The sequence below is a fragment of the Sminthopsis crassicaudata genome, chromosome 3 (assembly GCF_048593235.1).
Source record: "Sminthopsis crassicaudata isolate SCR6 chromosome 3, ASM4859323v1, whole genome shotgun sequence".
In the NCBI taxonomy this organism is placed as follows: domain Eukaryota; kingdom Metazoa; phylum Chordata; class Mammalia; order Dasyuromorphia; family Dasyuridae; genus Sminthopsis; species Sminthopsis crassicaudata.
This window is the reverse complement of record NC_133619.1, coordinates 215,620,770-215,641,601: the sequence shown is the minus strand read 5'-3', so window position 1 is coordinate 215,641,601 and position 20,832 is coordinate 215,620,770. Positions and strand designations below refer to the sequence as shown.

The window sequence follows — 20,832 nt, the reverse complement described above, 5'->3', positions numbered from 1 at the left end:
GGCACATCAGGGGCTTCTCATGAGTAATGTCCCATATCTAACTCAGGTGGAAAAATTTGAATTTTCCATTCTATAATGTATAATACCAACCAACAATAGAGAATTTTCCTGCAGACTCTAAATAGCTCTCTCATTAATAATTTCTCAGCAATATCTTTTAGAACTCTGAAAATGGTCATATGTAAATGAAATGATGGACCACAATGTCTTGCATCTATTTCTATGTTCAATCAGTTGTTTCTGTTGTTCAATTCTGTCTAAAAGGATGTATAGGATTTTCTTGACAAAGATATTGGAGTAGTTTGTCATTTCCGTTTCCAGTGGATTAAGATAAACAGGGTTAAGTGATTTGCCTAGGGTCATATAGTTAATGAATGTCAAAAGTCACATTTGAACTTGATCTTCCCAATTCCAAACCCAGCACTCTATCCACTGAACCACTTAGCTGCATTTGCACTTGCACCTTTTAGTTGATTTCAAATAGGTCTTCTCTTCACATTTATTTGAGGTTTTCAAAACAATCGCAAGCTACTTTTCTTAGAAAAATATCCTTCCTCTTCCCCTGTCAGCAACTGAAATATTCAGGTACAAAGGGGCAGTACCTTAAGGGGTAGGGTAGAGGGAGTGGCATAGAAGATATTTTTCTCTGGGTCAAAGGAACCATGTGTGATTTTGATATATTTTATTACATGTTTTGAGAAGAGCCTTTTAGGGACTTAAATGTTTTGTAAAAAAAACAAATGAATAATAAACTCAATGTTTTAAATAAAACTCTTACTCTGTTGGGTGAATGTGAAGATGTGATACACTCTTTTTTAATACATTTTTATTTATTTTGACAAATATTTCCTAATTACATGTAAAATTTTAAATATTCATTAATAAAATTGAATTCTAAATTCTCCCCCTCCTCCTAGCTGCTCCCTTTCCCACAACTCTTTCTCATTGAATAGACAAGCAATATATCATTTGAAGATGTGACATAATGTAGAAAATAACTTGCGAAATTAAACAGTTATGTATTATTAGTGGAGTTGTAAAATGATCCAACCATTCTGGAAAGCAATTTGGAACTATGCTCAAAGTGCATGGTCTTTGATCCAGCAGTGTCTCTACCGGGTCTGTATCCCAAAGAGATCATAAAAGAGGGAAAAGAACCCACATGTGCAAAATTATTTGTAGCAGCTCTTTTTGTAGTGGTAAGAAACTGGAAATTGAGTGGATACCCATCAGTTGGGGAATAGCTGAATAAGTTATGGTACATGAATGTAATGGAATATTATTGTTCTATTAAAAAATGATGTCTAATTTCAGAAAAACCTGGAAAGACTTGTTGAACTTGATGGGGATGAACTCTGAAACTGTGTACTCTTTAATCTGTAAAAGAATCACTCTGAAACTGTCCCCTTTAATCTATAAAATAAGGGAGATTCAGAGTCTTAGGCCTTTCTCTGGGAAAGCATATCTTCCCAGACAACTTAGTTAAGCAATGTCATTCAATTGAGAAATCTTGGTCAAAACACCTTTCATTGATCTTTTTGGGGTAGCTCGGAGCCTCTTCAGTAAATTCTGAAAAGATCTTGGTCTAATAATCAGCTCAAGTTGCCTCCAGCCCCCAGTCAAGATTTGCTCATAAAATAGATTGCTGTAAACACACTCTTTGCTAATCTAATTCCTTCTTGGAGAACAATAAAACTTCCTTTTGCCACAAACAGATTTCGGGTTCATGAATTCTTTCAGTTGGACCTGCACGGAGACAGAGGGGATTCTCACATCAGTTCTCACACTTCAATTCTCTCACTAGAACCCCATCAAACTGATGCTAAGTGAAGTGAGTAGAACCAAGAGAACTTTGTACATAGTAACAAGATAATGTGATGATCAACTATGATAGACTTGGCTCTTTTCAGCAATGAGGTGATTCAAGGCAATTTCAATAAACTTGTGATAGAAAGTGCCATCTGCATCCAGAGAGAGAACTAAGGAGACTGAATACCTATTAGCATAATATTTTCACATTTTTGTTGTTGTTGTTGTTTGCTTGTATTTTTCTCATGGTTTTTTTTCCCCTTTTGATCTGATTTTTCTTGTGAAGCATGACAAATATGGAAATATGTTTAGAAGAAATGCACACTTTTAATCTTTATCAGATTGCTTGCTGTTTTAGGAAGGGAGGAGAGGGGTAGAGAAGAAGAAAATTTTGTAACATAAGGTTTTGCAAAGATGAATGTTGAAAGTTATCTTTGCATGTATTTGGGAAAATAAAATACTATTTAAAAAAAAAAAAGAAAACTTGCAAAAGCCTGTTTATTCCCTCCTCATGTTTCAAGTGTATACTCCATGCATAAATGAGTCACTCTCATAATATTTTTATTGATATGGAAAAATAATCATATAGCTGCTAATGTCAGTTGCTTTTTTGCTAGTAAAATACTTAAGATCTTTTCCATTCTTTTAGGATCTTCCTTCTTCAAGATCTCTTGAAAACTGCTCTTTGAGTGCCTTTAAAAGTATGTTATTTATAGATTTGGTATGTAGATATTTAAAGAGGTAAGGTCATATAACCCAAATTCATTTAAATATATGTCCTCACCACTTCTGCACAATCATTTTCAGTTGTGCCTGACTCTTTGTGAGTCCATTTGGAGTTTTCTTAGCGAAACTTAGCAAAAGCCACTAAAGTGGCATAACACTTCCTACTCCAGCTAATTTTCAGATGAGAAAACTTAAGTTAAACAGGGTGACTTTCCCAGAGTCACACAATTAGTGTCTGAGGCCAAATTTGAATTCACAAAAATGAGTCTTCCTGAATCTAGATCCAGAGCTGTATCCACTACCTTATCTAGGTGGAGCACACAAAATCCTAATATGATGGTTCTGTTCTTGTCATAGGTGATGATAATGATAATGTTGCTTTTATATATACATATATATATATAGAAATATACATATGTATCTATGTATATGTATGTATACCTACATAATATATCTCAACATATATATAGTTGTAGATAGCAAATAATCAATTGCTATATATTGTTGTTTGTTATTGATTGATTTCTGTGGTTCTTCTGGTTTCATCTACAAATTATCTCACAGTGATCTAGCTTAGTTTAGTCACATACCAACTTTTCTTCAGGCTTGTTTTCCATTGAACTGAGTTTTGCTATTTTGTGACGTGATTCTACTTGTCAGCTTCCATGATCTTTTCTGTGATGCTGGCCAGAGATAAAAGTAGTACTCTAACTCAGTATTGCTCTTTCTTGAATGTCTCTCTCTGGTGGCTAATGATGTACTTCCTTGGTTCTGTCTCCATATTGTGGTGATTGCTTTGCAACAGGTAAGTTTAGCTAAGAAATGCCAATGATTGGAATTAGTTTTGTTACTTTCCCCTGCCCCTTTTTCAGAACTAATACACTTTCCCATTTAAAGAGGAAATATTACTCTATAATTCATTGGACTATAATTCATTAACATGGTCTATATTAAAAATAAATTCATCTTATTCAATAGCCACTGTGCTCAAGACATACCACTCTTCAACATCTTTGAGAACACATGAATGTTCAAGGAACAATACTGGAGAATTTGAAGAACCTCAGGCAAAATACTAATATTCTTCACAAGAAAAGAGAGTTGAAGTGAGCATTTAAAGATGAGGAGAAAGGATAGAAAGAGATTCAGAGAATTCTTAGTATGTGCTTGTGCTCAGCTGAATTTTCTAAATCAAAAAAGCATATGCTCATCCCATAAATGCCATCTCCTTTTGCAATTGGCTTGGGGAAATAGAATGCTTCAGTATAAATATCTCCATAGTGTTCATCATCATAATAACTTGCATTTCACTTTTCTCATAGTATTTCATGATAGTGGAAACTACCACGTTTTTCCTGTTTTGAGTAGATAAGATTAAATGTACATCAATCTTTTGTCCAGGCACATTGGGGTATTTTAGAGTTTTGAAAATTCATTTCAAGTAAAGCAGATTTGTCCTATTTATTATATTGGCAGCATTGGCTTGGGAAATCTGGGTTCCTTGCTAAATCAAGCTAGACAATTAAAGCAGACAATTTTGTATTAGCTAGAGTATTTTAAGTATTTGTCTTCCTTCAGAAACATGGATTGTACTATACAATTTAATATGTGGTTACATAATGCCTTCTTTTGTTCTCTAATTAATCTTTGGGTTTAAGTTAAGCCTCCCAAGCACAAAAATGTTCTGTCCTGTGACTTGTATATCCTCCCCTCTTCCAACCACCTCTCCAACCTACCCATCCTTTAAGGCCCAATTAACTTTTATCTCCTCTCTAAATCCTTATCTGCTATCTGCCACTTCAACCCAGTTCTCTGACTTTTTACAATCTCCTTAATTTGACATGACTAAATGCCATTTTGTATTCTTCATTGTTGGTTTTTGGATGTTTATTTCTTTCCTTTGATTACATTGCAAATTATCTCCTACTTCTTTTAAATATAAAGTATCTCAATCATAAGGACACTAGAGGTTCCTCATTTTCCAGATGAGGAAACTGAGTTCCAGGGAGATCAAATGAGGCCACAGAGATAGTAGAGAGAGTTCTGAACTCTATGAAGTCAAAAAGACACAAATTCAAATCCACCTTAAGATAGTGAGGCAACCCTGCGTAAGTCATTTTAACTCACTCAGCCCCAGTTTTCTCATCTGTGAAAAGGGATGTTAATAGTAATACCTATCTTTATTAAGATTAGAAGCTTCTTTTTTCAGAGACTGTTACTCAATTATTTGATAATCTGAATATTGCCTTCCTCAAATGTATAGGTAAAACAGAAAAATATGTGCAACTTGTTTTTTTAAACACTTGTTTATTTAGGTGGGAGAAGGAAGTCAGTGAGGAAACACTGGTGTTAGGAGGGAGTAGTTCATGAAAATCCAAAGTTGGTTATTTTCTGACTTCCTGTATGAGACATGGCAGTCATACCTCTCTTCTATTCCCCTAGATTTGTGTAAGGGTCTTGCAAAGGTGTCCTGGATTCATAAGGCTCCTTTTTGAGGGTGTTATTCAATTGCACAAAAGACTGCCATCTCCTTTTGCAATTGGCTTGGGGAATAGAATGTTTCAATATAAATATTTCTATAGTGTTCATCATCATAATATCTTGCATTTCACTTTTCTCATAGTGTTTCATGCTAATGGAAACTATTACATTTTTCCTATTTTGAAGATGATCTGAATGCACTGAAATGCTCTCAGTGACCACCCACAAACAGGGTTGTCTTCAGTCTCTGCCATCTGATCTAGTGAGATGAAGGACTCCTCAGGTCTTTTTATCTGCCTTGCTACTGGATCCCATGGTCTTTCAGAATTCATTATCCACCCTGCCTCTGTGACCTTTAGATCTTAGGCATTGTAATTTTATTTATAGATGTAATGCCAGGTCAGCTGAGCCACAACATGAGAATTAACTTTCTTTTATATGTTGTCCCTTTTGAACCCCCAATTAGAAAGTAAATTCCTTGAGATCAGGGAATATCTCACTTTCTAAACTTTTATTGCCAACACATTATAGTACTTGGTACCTACTGGATGTAACAGGATTCTGGCATGTTCAGATTGCCTAAGATAGCAGCATTAGGATTGGCAGGGAACTGATTCTGAAAGACTTATCTTCTGTTTTTTCTTATCATGGGCAGGATGCTGGGAGTAGCTTGTTCTCACTGGCTGTGTAGCTGCAACTGTGTCTTTAAAACTACCAGAATGACTGCTCTCACTCATGATAGCATACACACACTCTCTGTCTGTCTCTTTCTCTCTCATTGCCTCTCTGTCTCTATCTCTGTCTGTGTATGTGTGTGTCTCTCTGTCTCTCTCTCTGTTGGTCTGTCTCTTTTTCTGTGTTTCTCTCTCTCTTCTTCTTTGTTTCTGTCTCATTCTCCTTCCCTCCCTACCTCCCTCTCTCCTTCCCTTCCTTCCTTCCTTCCTTCCTTCCTTTTTCTCAATAATTTATTTTTTTCCCAATTGCATGCCAAAAAAATTTAGCATTCTTTTTTTTATTTGAGTTCCAAATTCCCTCCCCTCTTTGAGATGATAAATAATCTGATATAGATTGTACATATGAATCATACAAAACATATTTCTATGTTAATCATTTTGCCTCATTTTTTTATTATTTGTCTTTGTTCTCTAAAACGACCAATGACATCAGAAACTTGATGTTATGACTTGCAAGTGAATTAAATTTAAGTAAGGCAGGGCTGTGAAAAGTCTCCAGTCTCATTTTCTCCTCCATAGCCAGTTCAGTTCAGTGGCAAGATTTAGATCAGCACAACTGGTGATGACCCCAGCAATGGGAAACCTAGGTCTTTTTAAGCTAAAGTTCTTTCCAGGTCTTGGTTTGTCTGAGGCACTGCTTATTCAGTGAATAAGGCTAAATAAGAAATGATACAAAGGATGGCCTCTTTTACCTAGACAAAAAGCTATATACATCTAGATATTTATGTATCTAGATCTCCATATCAATATATGTCCTTATCTATCTATCTATTTATCTATCTATCTATCATCTAAATTTATATATCAGTCTGGGAGGAGAAAATCCTCAGGGTTTATGGCCAAAACAGAAACAATTGTTCTTTATACTTCTGGGAGCCATCAAAACCCAAAGACCAAGTGGGGCTTGGGCTGAGAATTATAGTTGACTTATCAGTGAATACCAGTCTGATTTGGATTTAAGATATAGTCAAGTGGCTCCTTTTAAAGCCAAATAGGCTTCATCAAAACCTAGCTTTCCAATGCCATATTTCAAAAAATTCCACTAACATGAGGCAAAAGAGTTAATTGTCTCAGTTTTTTAAAATTGGTATAATAAATAAATATGGAAGAGGAAAAAAAAAGAAAATCTAGCCTGTAAACCCCAAGATATCTTGCTAAGTCTCAGCATTCAAAATTTATATTCCTTTGGGCAGAGCAGATACTAGTTCACTTGTGGCTAGAAGCAGCTAAAGTACAAGCTCCACAAACCAATTGCAGATTTCCCACTTATAGGCAAATCTCTCTCTTTGGTATTCGCAAATATGACATGTTAAGACCTTTGCTTATGACCAATATGTACCACTAGTAATCACAATTACATTTCTCATTTTCATTGATTTTTATATTTGTTTCCCCCACTGGCATTGGTCTATACATCTGTAATAATGAACTCCACTCCAAATACTTTCTAAAATTAGTCTAAATAAGGAAACAAAGGAAATGAAAAGTAAGGAACTCTTCTGGGGTTCTCACTTTTCTTGGTGTGTTGCAGTAAGAAGAGTACTGGCCAGGGAATTAAATCAAAGGATCTGAGTTCAAATTTATCTCTGATATTTACTCTTAGGTGAACTTGTGTGAAACATTTACTTTCCATGGGCCTCAAATTCTACTTCTCAAAAATGAGAGGGTTCATCTTAATGACTTCTGAAGTTCCTAACAGGTCTGGATCTTTCATCTTATAATCCCTTTTAGAGATTAATGAAGGAGATCAGGGAGAGTTCCTCATTCTTAAAATCAATTCTCTCCTTATTCTTTTCTTACAGTCAAATTCACCATTGCCCCAGCTCATCACAGGATAAAGTAAGTGCAATCACAAAGTCTTAAAAAGTATATAAAGGCCTTCACTGCCTCCTCACTGGACAATTAGAGTTAAACAATGATTTAAAGCTGTTTCTGACACAGGTTTTCAATATGATAAGTATTTTTCTCCGAGAAGTATAGCAATGATTAAGGTCCCAGTCAGCCAGTGCTAAAAAGAGAATCCTTTCTACTCCCAAGAAACTATTTCAATGACCTAGAAAAAATAACAACAAAATTCATATGGAAGAATAAAAGGTCGAGAATTGCAAGGGAACTAATGAAAAAAAACTCAGAGGAAGGTGGTCTAAGTGTACCTGATCTAAAGCTATATTATATAGCAGCAGTCACCAAAACCATTTGGTATTGGCTAAGAAATAGACCGGTAGATCAGTGGAACAGATTAGATACAAAGGACAAAAAAGGGTACATCTATAGCAATCTAATCTTTGACAAACCCAAAGATTCCAACATTAGGGATAAAAATTCATTATTCGGAAAAAACTGTTGGGAAAACTGGAAATTAGTATGGCAGAAATTAGATATGGATCCACACTTAACACCATATACCAAGATAAGATCAAAATGGGTCCATGATTTAGGCATAAAGAGGGAGATAATAAATAGATTAGAGGGACAGAGGATAATCTACCTCTCAGACTTGTGGAGGAGGAAGGAATTTATGACCAGAGGAGAACTAGAGATCATTATTGATCACAAAATAGAAGATTTTGATTACATCAAACTAAAAAGTTTCTGTACAAATAATACTAATGCAAACAAGATTAGAAGGGAAGTAACAAATTGGGAAAATATTTTTAAAAACAAAGGTTCTGACAAAGGTCTCATTTCCAAAATATATAGAGAACTGACCCATAATTTATAAGAAACCGAACCATTCTCCAATTGATAAATGGTCAAAGGATATGAACAGACAATTCTCAGAGGAAGAAATTGAAACTATATCCACTCACATGAAAGAGTGTTCCAAATCACTACTGATCAGAGAAATGCAAATTAAGACCACTCTGAGATACCACTACACACCTGTCAGATTGGCTAAGATGACAGGAACAAATAATGATAAATGTTGGAGGGGATGTGGGGAAATTGGGACACTAATACATTGCTGGTGGAGTTGCGAAAGAATCCAGCCATTCTGGAGAGCAATCTGGAATTATGCCCAAAAAGTTATCAAACTGTGCATACCCTTTGACCCAGCAGCGCTACTACTGGGATTATATCCCAAAGAAATACTAAAGAGCGGAAAGAGACATATATGTGCCAAAATGTTTGTGGCAGCTCTTTTTGTTGTAACTAGAAACTGGAAGATGAATGGATGTCCATCAGTTGGAGAATGGTTGAGTAAATTGTGGTATATGAAGGTTATGGAATATTATTGCTCTGTAAGAAATGACCAGCAGGAGGAATACAGAGAGGCCTGGAGAGACTTAAATCAACTGATGCTGAGTGAAATGAGCAGAACCAGAAGATCACTGTACACTTCAACAACAATACTGTATGAGGATGTATTCTGATGGAAGTGGAAATCTTCAACATAAAGAAGATCCAACTCACTTCCAGTTGATCAATAATGGACAGAGGTAGCTACACCCAGAGAAGAAACACTGGGAAGTGAATGTTAATTGTTAGCACTAATATCTGTCTGCCCAGGTTGCATGTACCTTCGGATTCTAATGTTTATTGTGCAACAAGAAAATGATATTCACACACATGTATTGTACCTAGACTATATTGTAACACATGTAAAATGTATGGGATTGCCTGTCATCGGGGGGAGGGAATAGAGGGAGGGGGGGTAATTTGGAAAAATGAATACAAGGGATAATATTATAAAAAAAAATATATATATATATATATATATAATTTAAAAAATTAAAAAAAAAAAAAAAGAGAATCCTTTCTAAAAGCTCAAATGACTACCTAAAGTATTAGCCATTAAGATAAAAATCATTCTTATAAGCCTAATTGAACTGTTTGGACAATGTCAGAATAATATGAATGCCCCAAAAGTCAATTTCCTTTTCTTTATAAAAATAGCATTTCCAATAATGTGACATTTTAATGAAATGTTTCTCTTTTACTATTCACTGATGAAAAGGAGCCTGAGTTGCTGAGTTGCTGAACAAATAAATTTGATTTTCTGTTCTCCTAAGGCCTACTATTCTGAATTTTCTGAGATGGTCAACATAGAGGAACAGTTATTTAGCTATATGATGCTGGGCAAATCATTTAATATCTCTGAACTCAAATTTCTTCTTCTGGAAAATAAGGTTATCTATCTAGCAGGTGGTCAATAAAGTGCTTTATATACCTTAAAACCCCATATAAACATGAGCTGTTATTATTATCATTATTATCTTAGTCTTCTCTTTTTTTGATTTGATTCAGATAGAAAGGGTTCTGGGAAATGTTTTGGGGACCAATTGCTACCTTACTATCCTTTTGTTATATTTAGTGTTATTGGTAATTGATAATTGTTTTATAGCAAGCTTGCCATAAAACAGGACATGCTTTTAAGTTTAATCTACATTAACAATAGTTTCTCTATCCTCCCAAGTAGACAATTAATAAAACAATATATCAAGTCCTGATTTGTAGTGGTTGCAAATTTCCAAAGTCAAATGTCCACAAATTATTAAAAATTTAATAATATACTTAACCTGTATGAGTTGACTCTAGCAAGCACATAGCTGAAGCATATTGCCCATATTGTGGGGTAACAGTACACTGCAGAGATAGTCTCAAAATCAAGAAGACCTGGTTGAAGGCCTGTCTTGGGCAGGTAGTGCTTTTATGAACTCAAGCAAGAAATTTATTCTCTAAGATTGTTCTGAAGAAGCTAAAACTGCATTGGGAAGAGTAATTTCCTCATCTGAAGTTCTTGGTATGAAAGAAACCATAGGCCTAGTCCCTATATAATGCTATTGTTATTATTAATAATGATGATGACAATTTCCATCACATAGCTGTTCTAAATGGGGAGACACTATTTCCTAATATCTTGTTATATGAATAGCCATGGAGATGGGAAAGAAAAGGATCAGATCTCCTTTTGTCTTTTTTATTCTTTAAATCTTCTAATTCCCTTCCTCAATCCAAGAAGAATAATTTCTTTTCCTATAAATGGGAAATTCCCAATCTATTTTGAAGAGACCAAGGGTATTTAGCTAGGGTTTTTGCTTTAGTACAGTATTAATTTTTCTTCTTTCCACTTCCTCCCAGATCAGTGAAGATAGAGAAAGCCTATGCATCTTTAAAAATCTGCATTTAAGGGCCTAAGATACTGCTAATTTTCACAGGCATTTGCTTTATCTCTCTCCCCAATATCCTTGTATGAACCTCAGAATTGGTAATTGTTTCAAGATCCCAGACTCTAGCATCTCATTTTAAACAAGGAAACCGAAGTTACTTGACTTGTTTAAGATTACATAGATAAGAAGTGGGATAGTCAGGATTTAGACATAATTCCTTAGATGCCAAATCTACCATTTTCTGCACCATAACATGTTCTTTCTTGATGGGATAGAACACCTCTCCTTTCAAATCAGACCTCAAAAATGAAGAATAGAGCTCCCCTAGGAGGAAAACTCCTTGAGGGAATGAGCTACGTTTTGTTTCTTTGTAGGTCCCTAGTGTGTAGCCGACCTACACCTACCTAAAAACCTACTGCATGGTAGGTTCTTAATAAATGTTTATTGATTGATTGATTTGTTTTGATTAGAGTCTTAGGGGAAGAAAATATCCTGAGCAGTTTAATTAGAGACTTCTTATAGACCTTTGCATATACTCACTCTGTTCCCTTCCTCCCTCAGTGATCCCAACCTGGATCTGTGCTTAGGTAGGATCATAGAATTTAGAGTGGGGAGCAATTTTGAAAATCACCCATTCCAACAATACCCCACCCTTCATTGTAAAGATGAGGATCCCATGACTTAGAGTGGTAAAATAAAAATTTATTCATTTCTTAAAAGTAGCACATTTTAATTTAAATTAATTTTAATTTATATACATTATTTTTTTAATTTTTAAATTTATTTTAATTTTTTATTTTTTAATTTATGTAAGTTAAAGATCAAGATTAACCCTTCCTCTAATGCTTCTTTACCTGGATGAACTTAGGCAAAACACAATTTCCTTGGGTTCGGTATCCTCATTTATAAAATTAAAGGTAGAGCAAGATGGCTGTTTCAAACAGAAATTTCCATCTCCCAACTCCTTCTGCTATTATAAGATCATAAACCAGAGATGCACAGTTCTAAGTCTAGAGGTGATTAAAAAGGTCATCTAATTCAATAGTTTTTAACCTCTGTTTATTTTTCAGTCTGGGATAATTAAGTAGATTTAGTTTTAGCTTTTAAGTAGGGGCAAATACTGCTGAAATCAAGATAAAGAAAGGAGATGCTCAATGTAGAAAACTTATTGGGAGAGGTGCCTGGGACCACTCTGTTCTCCAAGTGTATAAGATTTATTCATGGAATCCCAAAGTTGGATGGGACTTCAGTTTACTTTAACCATTACCTGCAAGTGATCATTCAATGAAAAGAGCTCTGCTGAGGGTAAAATTACTGCCTCTCAAGGCAGCCCATTCCCATTTTGGCTATTGAATTATTAGGAAGATTTTCCTTTACGAAGCCCAAATTTATTTCCTTTCATGGACCCCTTTGGCTATCTGATAAAACCATAGACCTCTTCTTTGACTAATTTTTTGAAATATATAAAATAAAATATATAGAACTATAAAGGACACAAAATATATTGAAATGTTTAATCAATGTATTTCTTAAAACAATAGCAATATATTTATGAGCTCCCAGTTAAGAACCCTTGAGTCTGAAGTAGGGATCTTCCTTCAACCAACTGCATCATTGTCAAAGTCACTTGTGAATAGAAAAAAGCAGTAGTTAGGTCTATAATTCTCTCAGAGCCATTGCCTGAATTTACACTAACTAAGCTCTCTCATAGTCACCTTCCTAGAACTGTGATTTTTCTTGCATAATATTTCACAGGTTTTGTTCTGTATGCATTGTTAGAGGGAAAGTCTCATCAATCATGCTTCAGCTTTAAAACAAATCTCTGAGCCAGATGTGTTTTTGTCTTCTTCCCATATGTCTCAATGACAAATAACTTGGAGAGTGTAAGTCTTCCACATCTCAGCTGGTTATATTGCATACCAAATCCCAGATGTCAAAACAGGATCTTAAGAATACCCTAAGTGGTCATGAATGCCCCAATATGGTATATACATTTAGTTTAATGAACATAAAGTATTAGGTAGCCATGGTGGAGAATTAGTCTGTTCTCCTTTTCTGTAATAATATATCTTCACTATTAGCTGAAATAAAAATTGGTAAATAAATCATGGAAACATAGCTGAAAACCACAAGCAACAATCTAAAAGGATGCCTACATGTATTTTGCCTATATTACCCAAAACCATTATAACTATTTGAAATTTTTTTTAAGTAAGGGTAATATATGTATGTTTAAGGACCTGTGATTCCATCTGCATGGCTACTATCTTTACTAAATTACTCAACTTTTCCTTTCATTAGTAGGACCTACAATCACTGGTCAATCCCTTGGGGATAAGCTGCCTTTATCTAATTAGGTTGGTCCTTATTTGACACAAGCCATTATCAGGATTGCATTCTAAGACTTTCTGACTTGCTAGGAGAAGTTGAGCTTTACTGGTCTCAATTTCAAGACTCTAGAGTCATCTTTATGTTATGAAAAGGAATTCAAGTATGATTTTAATACAGTATATAAAATATTTTAAATCATTGTTAAAAATATATCAAATAGTTGATTAAATGGTGAAAGGCTGCTTAGTAGAATTAGCAGATGACAATCTCCAGGTCCATGAAGTAACAATAGTTTTTACATCCTTAAATAAAGTTTTGTTGTATTTAAGAAATTTTAAAAAAAACTTTCTTAGCTCCTGAGATATTTCTTGGCTAGCTGCTTTGGCCCTCAGGTCCTAATGTGGATCTCTGCCACAGTGAATTAAAAGTCTGCCTCAAAGTATCACAATCTGATTGTATGGCATTCAAATGGGGGAAGACATCATAAATAACTAGATACATACAACAAATATACAGAGTAGGTGGAAAACAATGTCATTCAGGAAGGCAATAATAATTAGGGGAACCGGAAATATCTTCTAGGAATTACAAATATACATGACAACAGATATAGTACACAGAATCAAGACACTCGGCAGGATGACAACTCACAGTTTTATATCCAAATGAGAGTCTTAAGAATAAACTTTTCATATATACCAAAATATTTATAACAGGATTTTTTATGATATCAAAGAATTGTAAAAAAAAAAAAAAAAAAGTAAATGTCTGTCACTTAGGGAATGGCAAATTGTGGCAAATGAACACCATGGAATATTAAACATACTGTAAGGAATGATAAATGAGATGAATATAGAGAAGCATGGAAAGATCATCTTGGACTGCTGCAGAATGAAGTAAGCAGAACCAAGAAAACAATATATACTGTGGATATAATATATGTGAACAGAAAGAATAGTTATTAAAAAAGTGAATTTGCAAAATTATAAAGAACAAGCATTGCTTAAAAGCAGAAATATGAATAGACACTCCCACCGCCCATCCTTTTGTAGAGGCAGGAGGTCCACAAGTGTCGTTCATTAAAAATATTTTCAGACTTTTTCAATGTTCCAAGTCAAGTGACTAGTCTTGATTTTTTTGCCCTTTATTTCTAATTTGAAAAAAATAAAAGTATCATCTGCAAAATTGTCTGAGAATATGATGCAATAACAAAAATAAACATTTTCTTTACCATCATTTACCACATGCTTTTGTCTCAAACAACATACTCTTGATTTTCTTGAAAAAAACAAACAATAATAGCAAGGAGCAAAGAAGAAGTTTTTGCTAACTAGAATGTACCAGAATATCAAGCCAGAAAAATTATTTGTAAAATAAAAATAAACAAGTATTTCATGGAGAATGCTGTGCCATTTCCAGAGCCAGAAGAATATTTTATAAATGAATGGAAGCAAATTTCCTGAAGAAAATTTTTAAAAACTGATATTTGGTAAAAGTACCCCTTGACAATTATTTTCATAAATTTTTTCTTTTTTATTTGAGAGTGATAGTTTTTTCTTAAGGAAATTACTTCAATAGAATATAAATTTTAATAAACACATGCTAGAATTGCTCTAAATGTTCACAAGATTAAGTGCATAGTGGAGAAAGGAGAATTATAGGACACAATACCATTAAGATGAGTGAGAAAGCACATTTTTCCCCTTAAAAATTATTTCTCTACTTGTCCAATTCACAAATATAGCTCACCTACCTTCATAGGTCCATGCTGATAATTAGATCCCCGCAGGAGATGCAGATAGGAGACTATGAAAATATTCACAATTGCCCACTGTGTGTTCATTCTGATTTTTTAAAAAATGTCCACAAATTATTAAACAGTTGGTATCTCACAGCCAGAGGTAATTGTTTCAAAATGCATGTCTCTTGCAAAAATAAAGTTTTCAAAACATTTTCTCAAAACCCTCAAATTTTCCAATTCAAAAAGCACACACGCAGTGGTAAACAAATCCAATATAACTGCCTTAAGTACTTAAAGTATCTGGATGAAGTGATCTTGGAGAGGGGGAATTGAAAGAGAAAAAAAATTAATGTTCTTATGCTCTCAAAATTAACTGTGAAATTTCTGAAGTTAAAAAATCTTCCCACCTGAAAATGCAAAGGCCTCCCCAATCCATTTCATATCCAGAAGATTTTAAAATCAGTCATGTCCACGCTTCTTCTAAAAAATGTATTCTAATAGACAATATTGTAAATTGCCCGGTGCAGCAATCCAACTTGGTAATAAAACTTTTTTCACAGCCTTCATGGAAGTTTTCAGAAGAAGCATGTATCTCCAATCTGATACAGATTTTGGCAGAAAATGCAGCAAAGTCTTGGCTCTAATGCTATTATATTACTACCAATAGCATGGCAGTTTTAAAACTCACTGAAACACTCTGGTTGACTCTTATTTTAAAGCAGATAACCTGTAACATGAAACTTCAGTCTAGGCTTGGATGAGTTCCGTAGTGGAATAGCTAACATTGCTTCAAAGGTCACTCGTTTACTGCCTGGGACACAGGATTTATTTAATAGGTCTTCAAAGGAGAAATTGAATCTGCTTGTTCCCTGTCATTTCTCCCTTAGTTCTACCCTTCCTCCTTGCCCTCCCTCCAACAAAAGTCTAGAGTTCTTAGATCAAAATAAGACACTCTAATTTTTTTTAATAGAAGTAATATTTATTTGTATATATCAGAAATTTCTTTCCACATGTTTCTATGAAAAAAACTAAGTGCATTTTTCATATTGACACATATATTTAGGTGGGGTTTTTCTTTGAACACACATTGAGAATGTAACAAATGGAAACAATCCAGTAAGCAGCTAGACCTACTGTGTTATTTTTTCACTGGTTTCCTATCTTGGATTTCCAATTTCTGGCATTTTCAAATCCATTCTTGCCACTTGTGAAATCAATAATAGCTTGAGAAATTTCTGCTTCTGTATTCATCACAAATGGACCTATAACAAAAAGATGTCAAACAATCATACTAGTTTCTGTGAACTATGAGTGAAGCTTCTGTAATTTGTTTATGACAGAAAAGATGTGGGGGGGGAAGCTTAGTTTGGTCCTTAGCCAAATGCATTAAGAGCTCCTTGAGGCAAGAGATAGGCACAATAATATCAATAATAGTAACTGATCTTTATATTGTGTTAGTAATTTGTTAATCATATTTCAAGAAGTTCTAATTAACTTTTGCAAACTAGCAGTACTTCATTGATAATAAATAGTTCTGGGCTAATCTTAAAAAACGTTTCTACTAGTTTTCTATCTGAACTTGCAGAAAGAATTCTTCCCTATCTCTTCTCAGGAAATGGGATATTTGCCTTTTCTCCTTCATCACAATCCATTTGGTACTGAAATGCTATTATGAAAGAGGCAGCTAAGTGGCACTGTAGATCAAGCTATAGGCTTAGAATCAGATCAATGCTGCTTGCTGAGTTCAAATCTTAGTCACTTAATATTGTTTGCCTCAGTTTCCTCATTTGTAAAATGAGCTGGAGAAGGACCACTCCAGTAACTTTCCCAAGAAAGCCCAAATGAGGTCACAAAGAGTAGAAGGTGACTAAAATGACTAAATAATAAGCTGCTTCCAAATAAGTGAAAGTTTGTGACTATCTTCATCTATGTTAAATGAAAGATTAGGACATTAGGATATTAATGTCTGGTAAAAGAACAATCCTTTGCTTTACTTATCTGGAAGTTTCAAATAAAATGTCTAAAATAGTCTCATTAGTCTTATGTGTGCTGCATATCAAGAGTTCTTATTTTACAGCAATGATTTTTTAATCTGAGGTCTGTAAACTTTATTCAAATTTTTAAAAATATATTTGTATTTCATTCAATTGGTTTCCTTTGTAATCCTATGTATTATATTTTATATATTTAAACACATTATTTTGCGAGTGGGTGTATAGGCTTTATAAGATTGATAAAGGAAAAGAGAAAAATACTGTTACAGACTTCTCTAGACCAAAAGAAAGTATCACAGGAATGAGCTCCTGACTATTTGGGCCTACTTGTCACTTAATATAGTCATTTTTTTCATGATTGGAGCAGATGTTATTTACCTATTTGAGAAATTTACTCCCAAATATTTCCCTCACTCTCCTTAAGTTCTTTCTGATATTATCCTATTTCTTACTAATAATAATTCTGCAACTTTACAATCCATTCCATATTATAACAGTTGTACTGCTGATTGAGAAAATATATGATGATAAAAAGCTAAAAAAAAATGAAAAGGTGAAAAAATTAATTTAATGTTTGTATATCTATTTCTATTTTAGCAATCACAATAAAACTTCATCCCAAAGATGAAAGTGATTTGGTATTTGTTATTCAGTAAATAAAACCAAGTAGTCCTTGTCTCTCTCTATAGAGCAAATGCACAAAATGTTTTAGATTAATTGCTCTTCCTCAAGTTAGTTACAGACTCAGAGGAAAAGAAAATGACTCTTTGACTTGGAAATGTTTTAGGAAACAATCCCTCACAACAACTATATTTTTACTGGGAAGTGTAATACTCTATAAGGATACTACTAAAATCACTTTTAAATTTTACATGCTAGCCTGTAAGGTTCTCATAGGAAATATGCCTTTTTTATGTTATAGCATGATATTCTGAATATAGTAGATAAATCAATAAATACTTGCTGAGTGAATAATGAATAAGCAGCAGAAGCCAACACTGTAATCTTTCCTTTCTATATTAAAAAGTAGAACAAGATTCTCAGAACTCTAGGAGGGATAAGGTGTAATTCTGTCATTCTCTGCAGTAATAACATACACTCATTACTATCTGAAAGAAAAAAAGAAAACTAATCAAGAAAAGCACCATCACTTGCTGTCTTACCATGTTGGACAATTGGTTCCTTAATTGGTTCCCCTGCTATTAAGACGAAGTGGCTTCTTTCAGGATCCTAATTCAATAACAGAAGGATTAAATTATAATTAGGCTTATGTCCTGAATTTTTTGGCTATCAAACAGGAAGTGAATAAAATGTGTATGCTTTGATAAAAGTATGTTCCAAGTTCAGGAGTTAAAATATTCTGAAATACTTTCTATGTAATACAGAGAGTATAAAAAGCCAACTCTTTAGATTATATAGTGGGAAGCAAATTTTAAGACTGAGTCAGAACAAAATCTTAAAATGGAATCAGAGAAATGCAAATTAAGACAACTCTGAGATACTACTACACATCTGTCAGATTGGCTAGAATGACAGGGAAAGGTAATGCAGAATGTTGGAGGGGATATGGGAAAACAGGGACACTGATACATTGTTGGTAGTCCTGTGAATACATCCAGCCATTCTGAAGAGCAATTTGGAACTATGCTCAAAAAATTATCAAACTGTGCATACCCTTTGATCCAGCAGTGTTGCTACTGGGTTTGTATCCCAAAGAGATCTTAAAGAAGGGAAAGGGACCTGTATGTGCAAGAATGTTTGTGGCAGCCCTCTTTGTGGTGACCAGAAACTGGAAACTACGTGGATGCCCATCAATTGGAGAATGGCTGAATTGTGGTACATGAATATTATAGAATATTGTTGTTCTGTAAGAAATGACCAACAGGATGATTTCAGAAAGGTCTGGAGAGACTTACATGAACTGATGCTGAGTGAAATGAGCAGGACCAGGAGATCATTATATACTTCAACAACAATACTGTATGATGATCAATTCTGATGAACATGGCCCTCTCCAACAATGAGATGAACCAAATCAGTTCCAATAAAGTAGTAATGAGCTGAACCAGCTACACCCAGTGAAAGAACTCTGGGAGATGACTATGAACTACTACATAGAGTTTCTGATCCCTCTGATTTTGTCTGCCTGCATTTTGGATTTCCTTCACAGGCTAATTGTACACTGTTTCAAAGTCCGATTCTTTTTGTTCAGCAAAACAACTGTTTGGTAATATATACATATATTGTATTTAATTTATACTCTAACATATTTAACATGTATTGGTCGACCTGCCATCTGGGGGGGAGGGGAAGGAGGGGAAAAATTGGAACAAATGGTTTGGCAATTGTCAATGTTGTAAGATTGACCATGCAGATATCTGGTAAATAAAAACTATTTTTTAAAAAAAGAATTAAAATGAAAATTCAGTTAATCTTGGTCAGGAACCCTGCATAAAAATATTTGAAAATATTACAAAGGCTAATAATTTTTGCGGATTTGGTATTAATCACTGCTTGTTACAATGATCCGAAAGGAGGGGAATTGATTGAAATGTAATGAAAATAGGTTACCTTGCATAGCAGGGACGTGGACAAATTGCCTTTCATTTTTTATACTATAATTCAAAATAAGCTCTATTTCTCATATGCCTCAAAAAACACTCTATAGTTTGCAAGTATGAAATTTATTATTTGGAAATGGCATTTATTATTCATTAATCATCGGATCCCCATTTAATTATCTGAAAACTATTTTTCAAAATATTTTTCTTATTGGAAATATGGCAGTATTACTATTTATCTGGAACTAGACAAATAAGCTTATAAATTGTATATTTAAAAAAATAAAATGTTATTGATAACTTGTAATTTTAATATTGCCTAAATTTTTCTGTCTAGCCCTCCCCCTCATCATTCCTAAGAGCCATCCCATATAACAAAAAGTATTTCTTTAAAAAATAATAAAAGAAAATAAAAATTTAGCAAACTGGTCAATACACTGAAAAAGAATGAAAGCTTATGAAATGTTGTATACCTATGGACCTATCCTTTCTCCAAAGGACTAGGTAGAGATATCTTCTCACATCTTTTCTTAAGGGACATGATTATTCTTTATAATTTAGCAATAAACTTTTATATTAATTTAGCTAATAATATACAAATATTTTACTGAGCAACTGTTGTATTTCTATTTAGTGAATGCCTGGATTCATAGTTCAAAATAATGAAGAAAACAACTTGCAACTAGTTAGGCAACAGAATGAATTTAGAAAAATCTTTTTGGTTATTCTTCATTCATATGTTTATTTTAGGTTTTCCTTCTGGTTTTTATAATTTGGTTTGAATAAAATAATTCCAGAGTTTTCATGAGTAAAATCCATAAAAATAAATACATAATATATACTTTTTCCATGCAGTCTATATCCTCCATATTGCTGCTGAACTGAATTTTCTTTATTGCAGATTTAACTATGGCATTATCTGTTATTTAATGAACTCTAGTGGTTGACTCTCAGATCAAATGTTATTTCATTTTTATGGGATAAGATAAATCCTTTTTAACTCATATTTATATGTAAATATTATAATGTGTATACTCTTTAGGACAGTAAAACATGTATACAATGTATTAATAAGTAAATGTCCCCATATATATGAGTATATATTCTTTTGTTTAAGCTGATGGGAATCATAATCAAAAGTTCTAACCCATGTATTTTGAAGTAATTGGTAAAAGCTTACAAATCTAATCTCCAGCACTTTTTCACATTTTCTTAATTTACATGATTTCTTTTTTTTTCATTTTCATTTCAAACAGGAGGATATAACTCCCTCCCCATTTTTTTTTAAATTGAGAAATGAATAAACTGTCTAGAAATTTGTGTTTGGTTTTCCATATTCTTGAA

At 33.7% G+C, this 20,832-nt stretch overlaps 2 protein-coding genes across 7 annotated transcripts in view; both read right to left on the bottom strand.

The window, feature by feature from the left end:
- The window catches only part of VEGFD (vascular endothelial growth factor D), a 52,272-nt gene extending 36,454 nt beyond the window's left edge, over nucleotides 1–15,818 (bottom strand). Inside the window, exon 1 of the mRNA XM_074299939.1 lies at nucleotides 14,946–15,818. Coding sequence (XP_074156040.1) covers nucleotides 14,946–15,035 — 90 coding nt within the window. The 5' untranslated portion in view covers nucleotides 15,036–15,818. The remainder of the gene's footprint in view (nucleotides 1–14,945) is intronic.
- Nucleotides 15,819–15,890: 72 nt separating this feature from the next.
- PIR (pirin) overlaps nucleotides 15,891–20,832 on the bottom strand; it is an 81,573-nt gene continuing 76,631 nt past the window's right edge. For 5 of the 6 annotated variants that reach the window (XM_074299946.1, XM_074299941.1, XM_074299940.1 and 2 more), the window contains 2 exons: nucleotides 18,091–18,157; nucleotides 15,891–16,195 (listed from right to left, as the gene is read on the bottom strand). In XM_074299946.1, the coding sequence (XP_074156047.1) occupies nucleotides 16,080–16,195; nucleotides 18,091–18,157 (183 nt within the window). In that variant the 3' untranslated portion in view covers nucleotides 15,891–16,079. Of the gene's footprint in view, nucleotides 16,196–18,090; nucleotides 18,194–20,832 lie in introns of all 6 variants that reach the window. The other variant, XR_012487934.1, reaches the window with a different exon arrangement.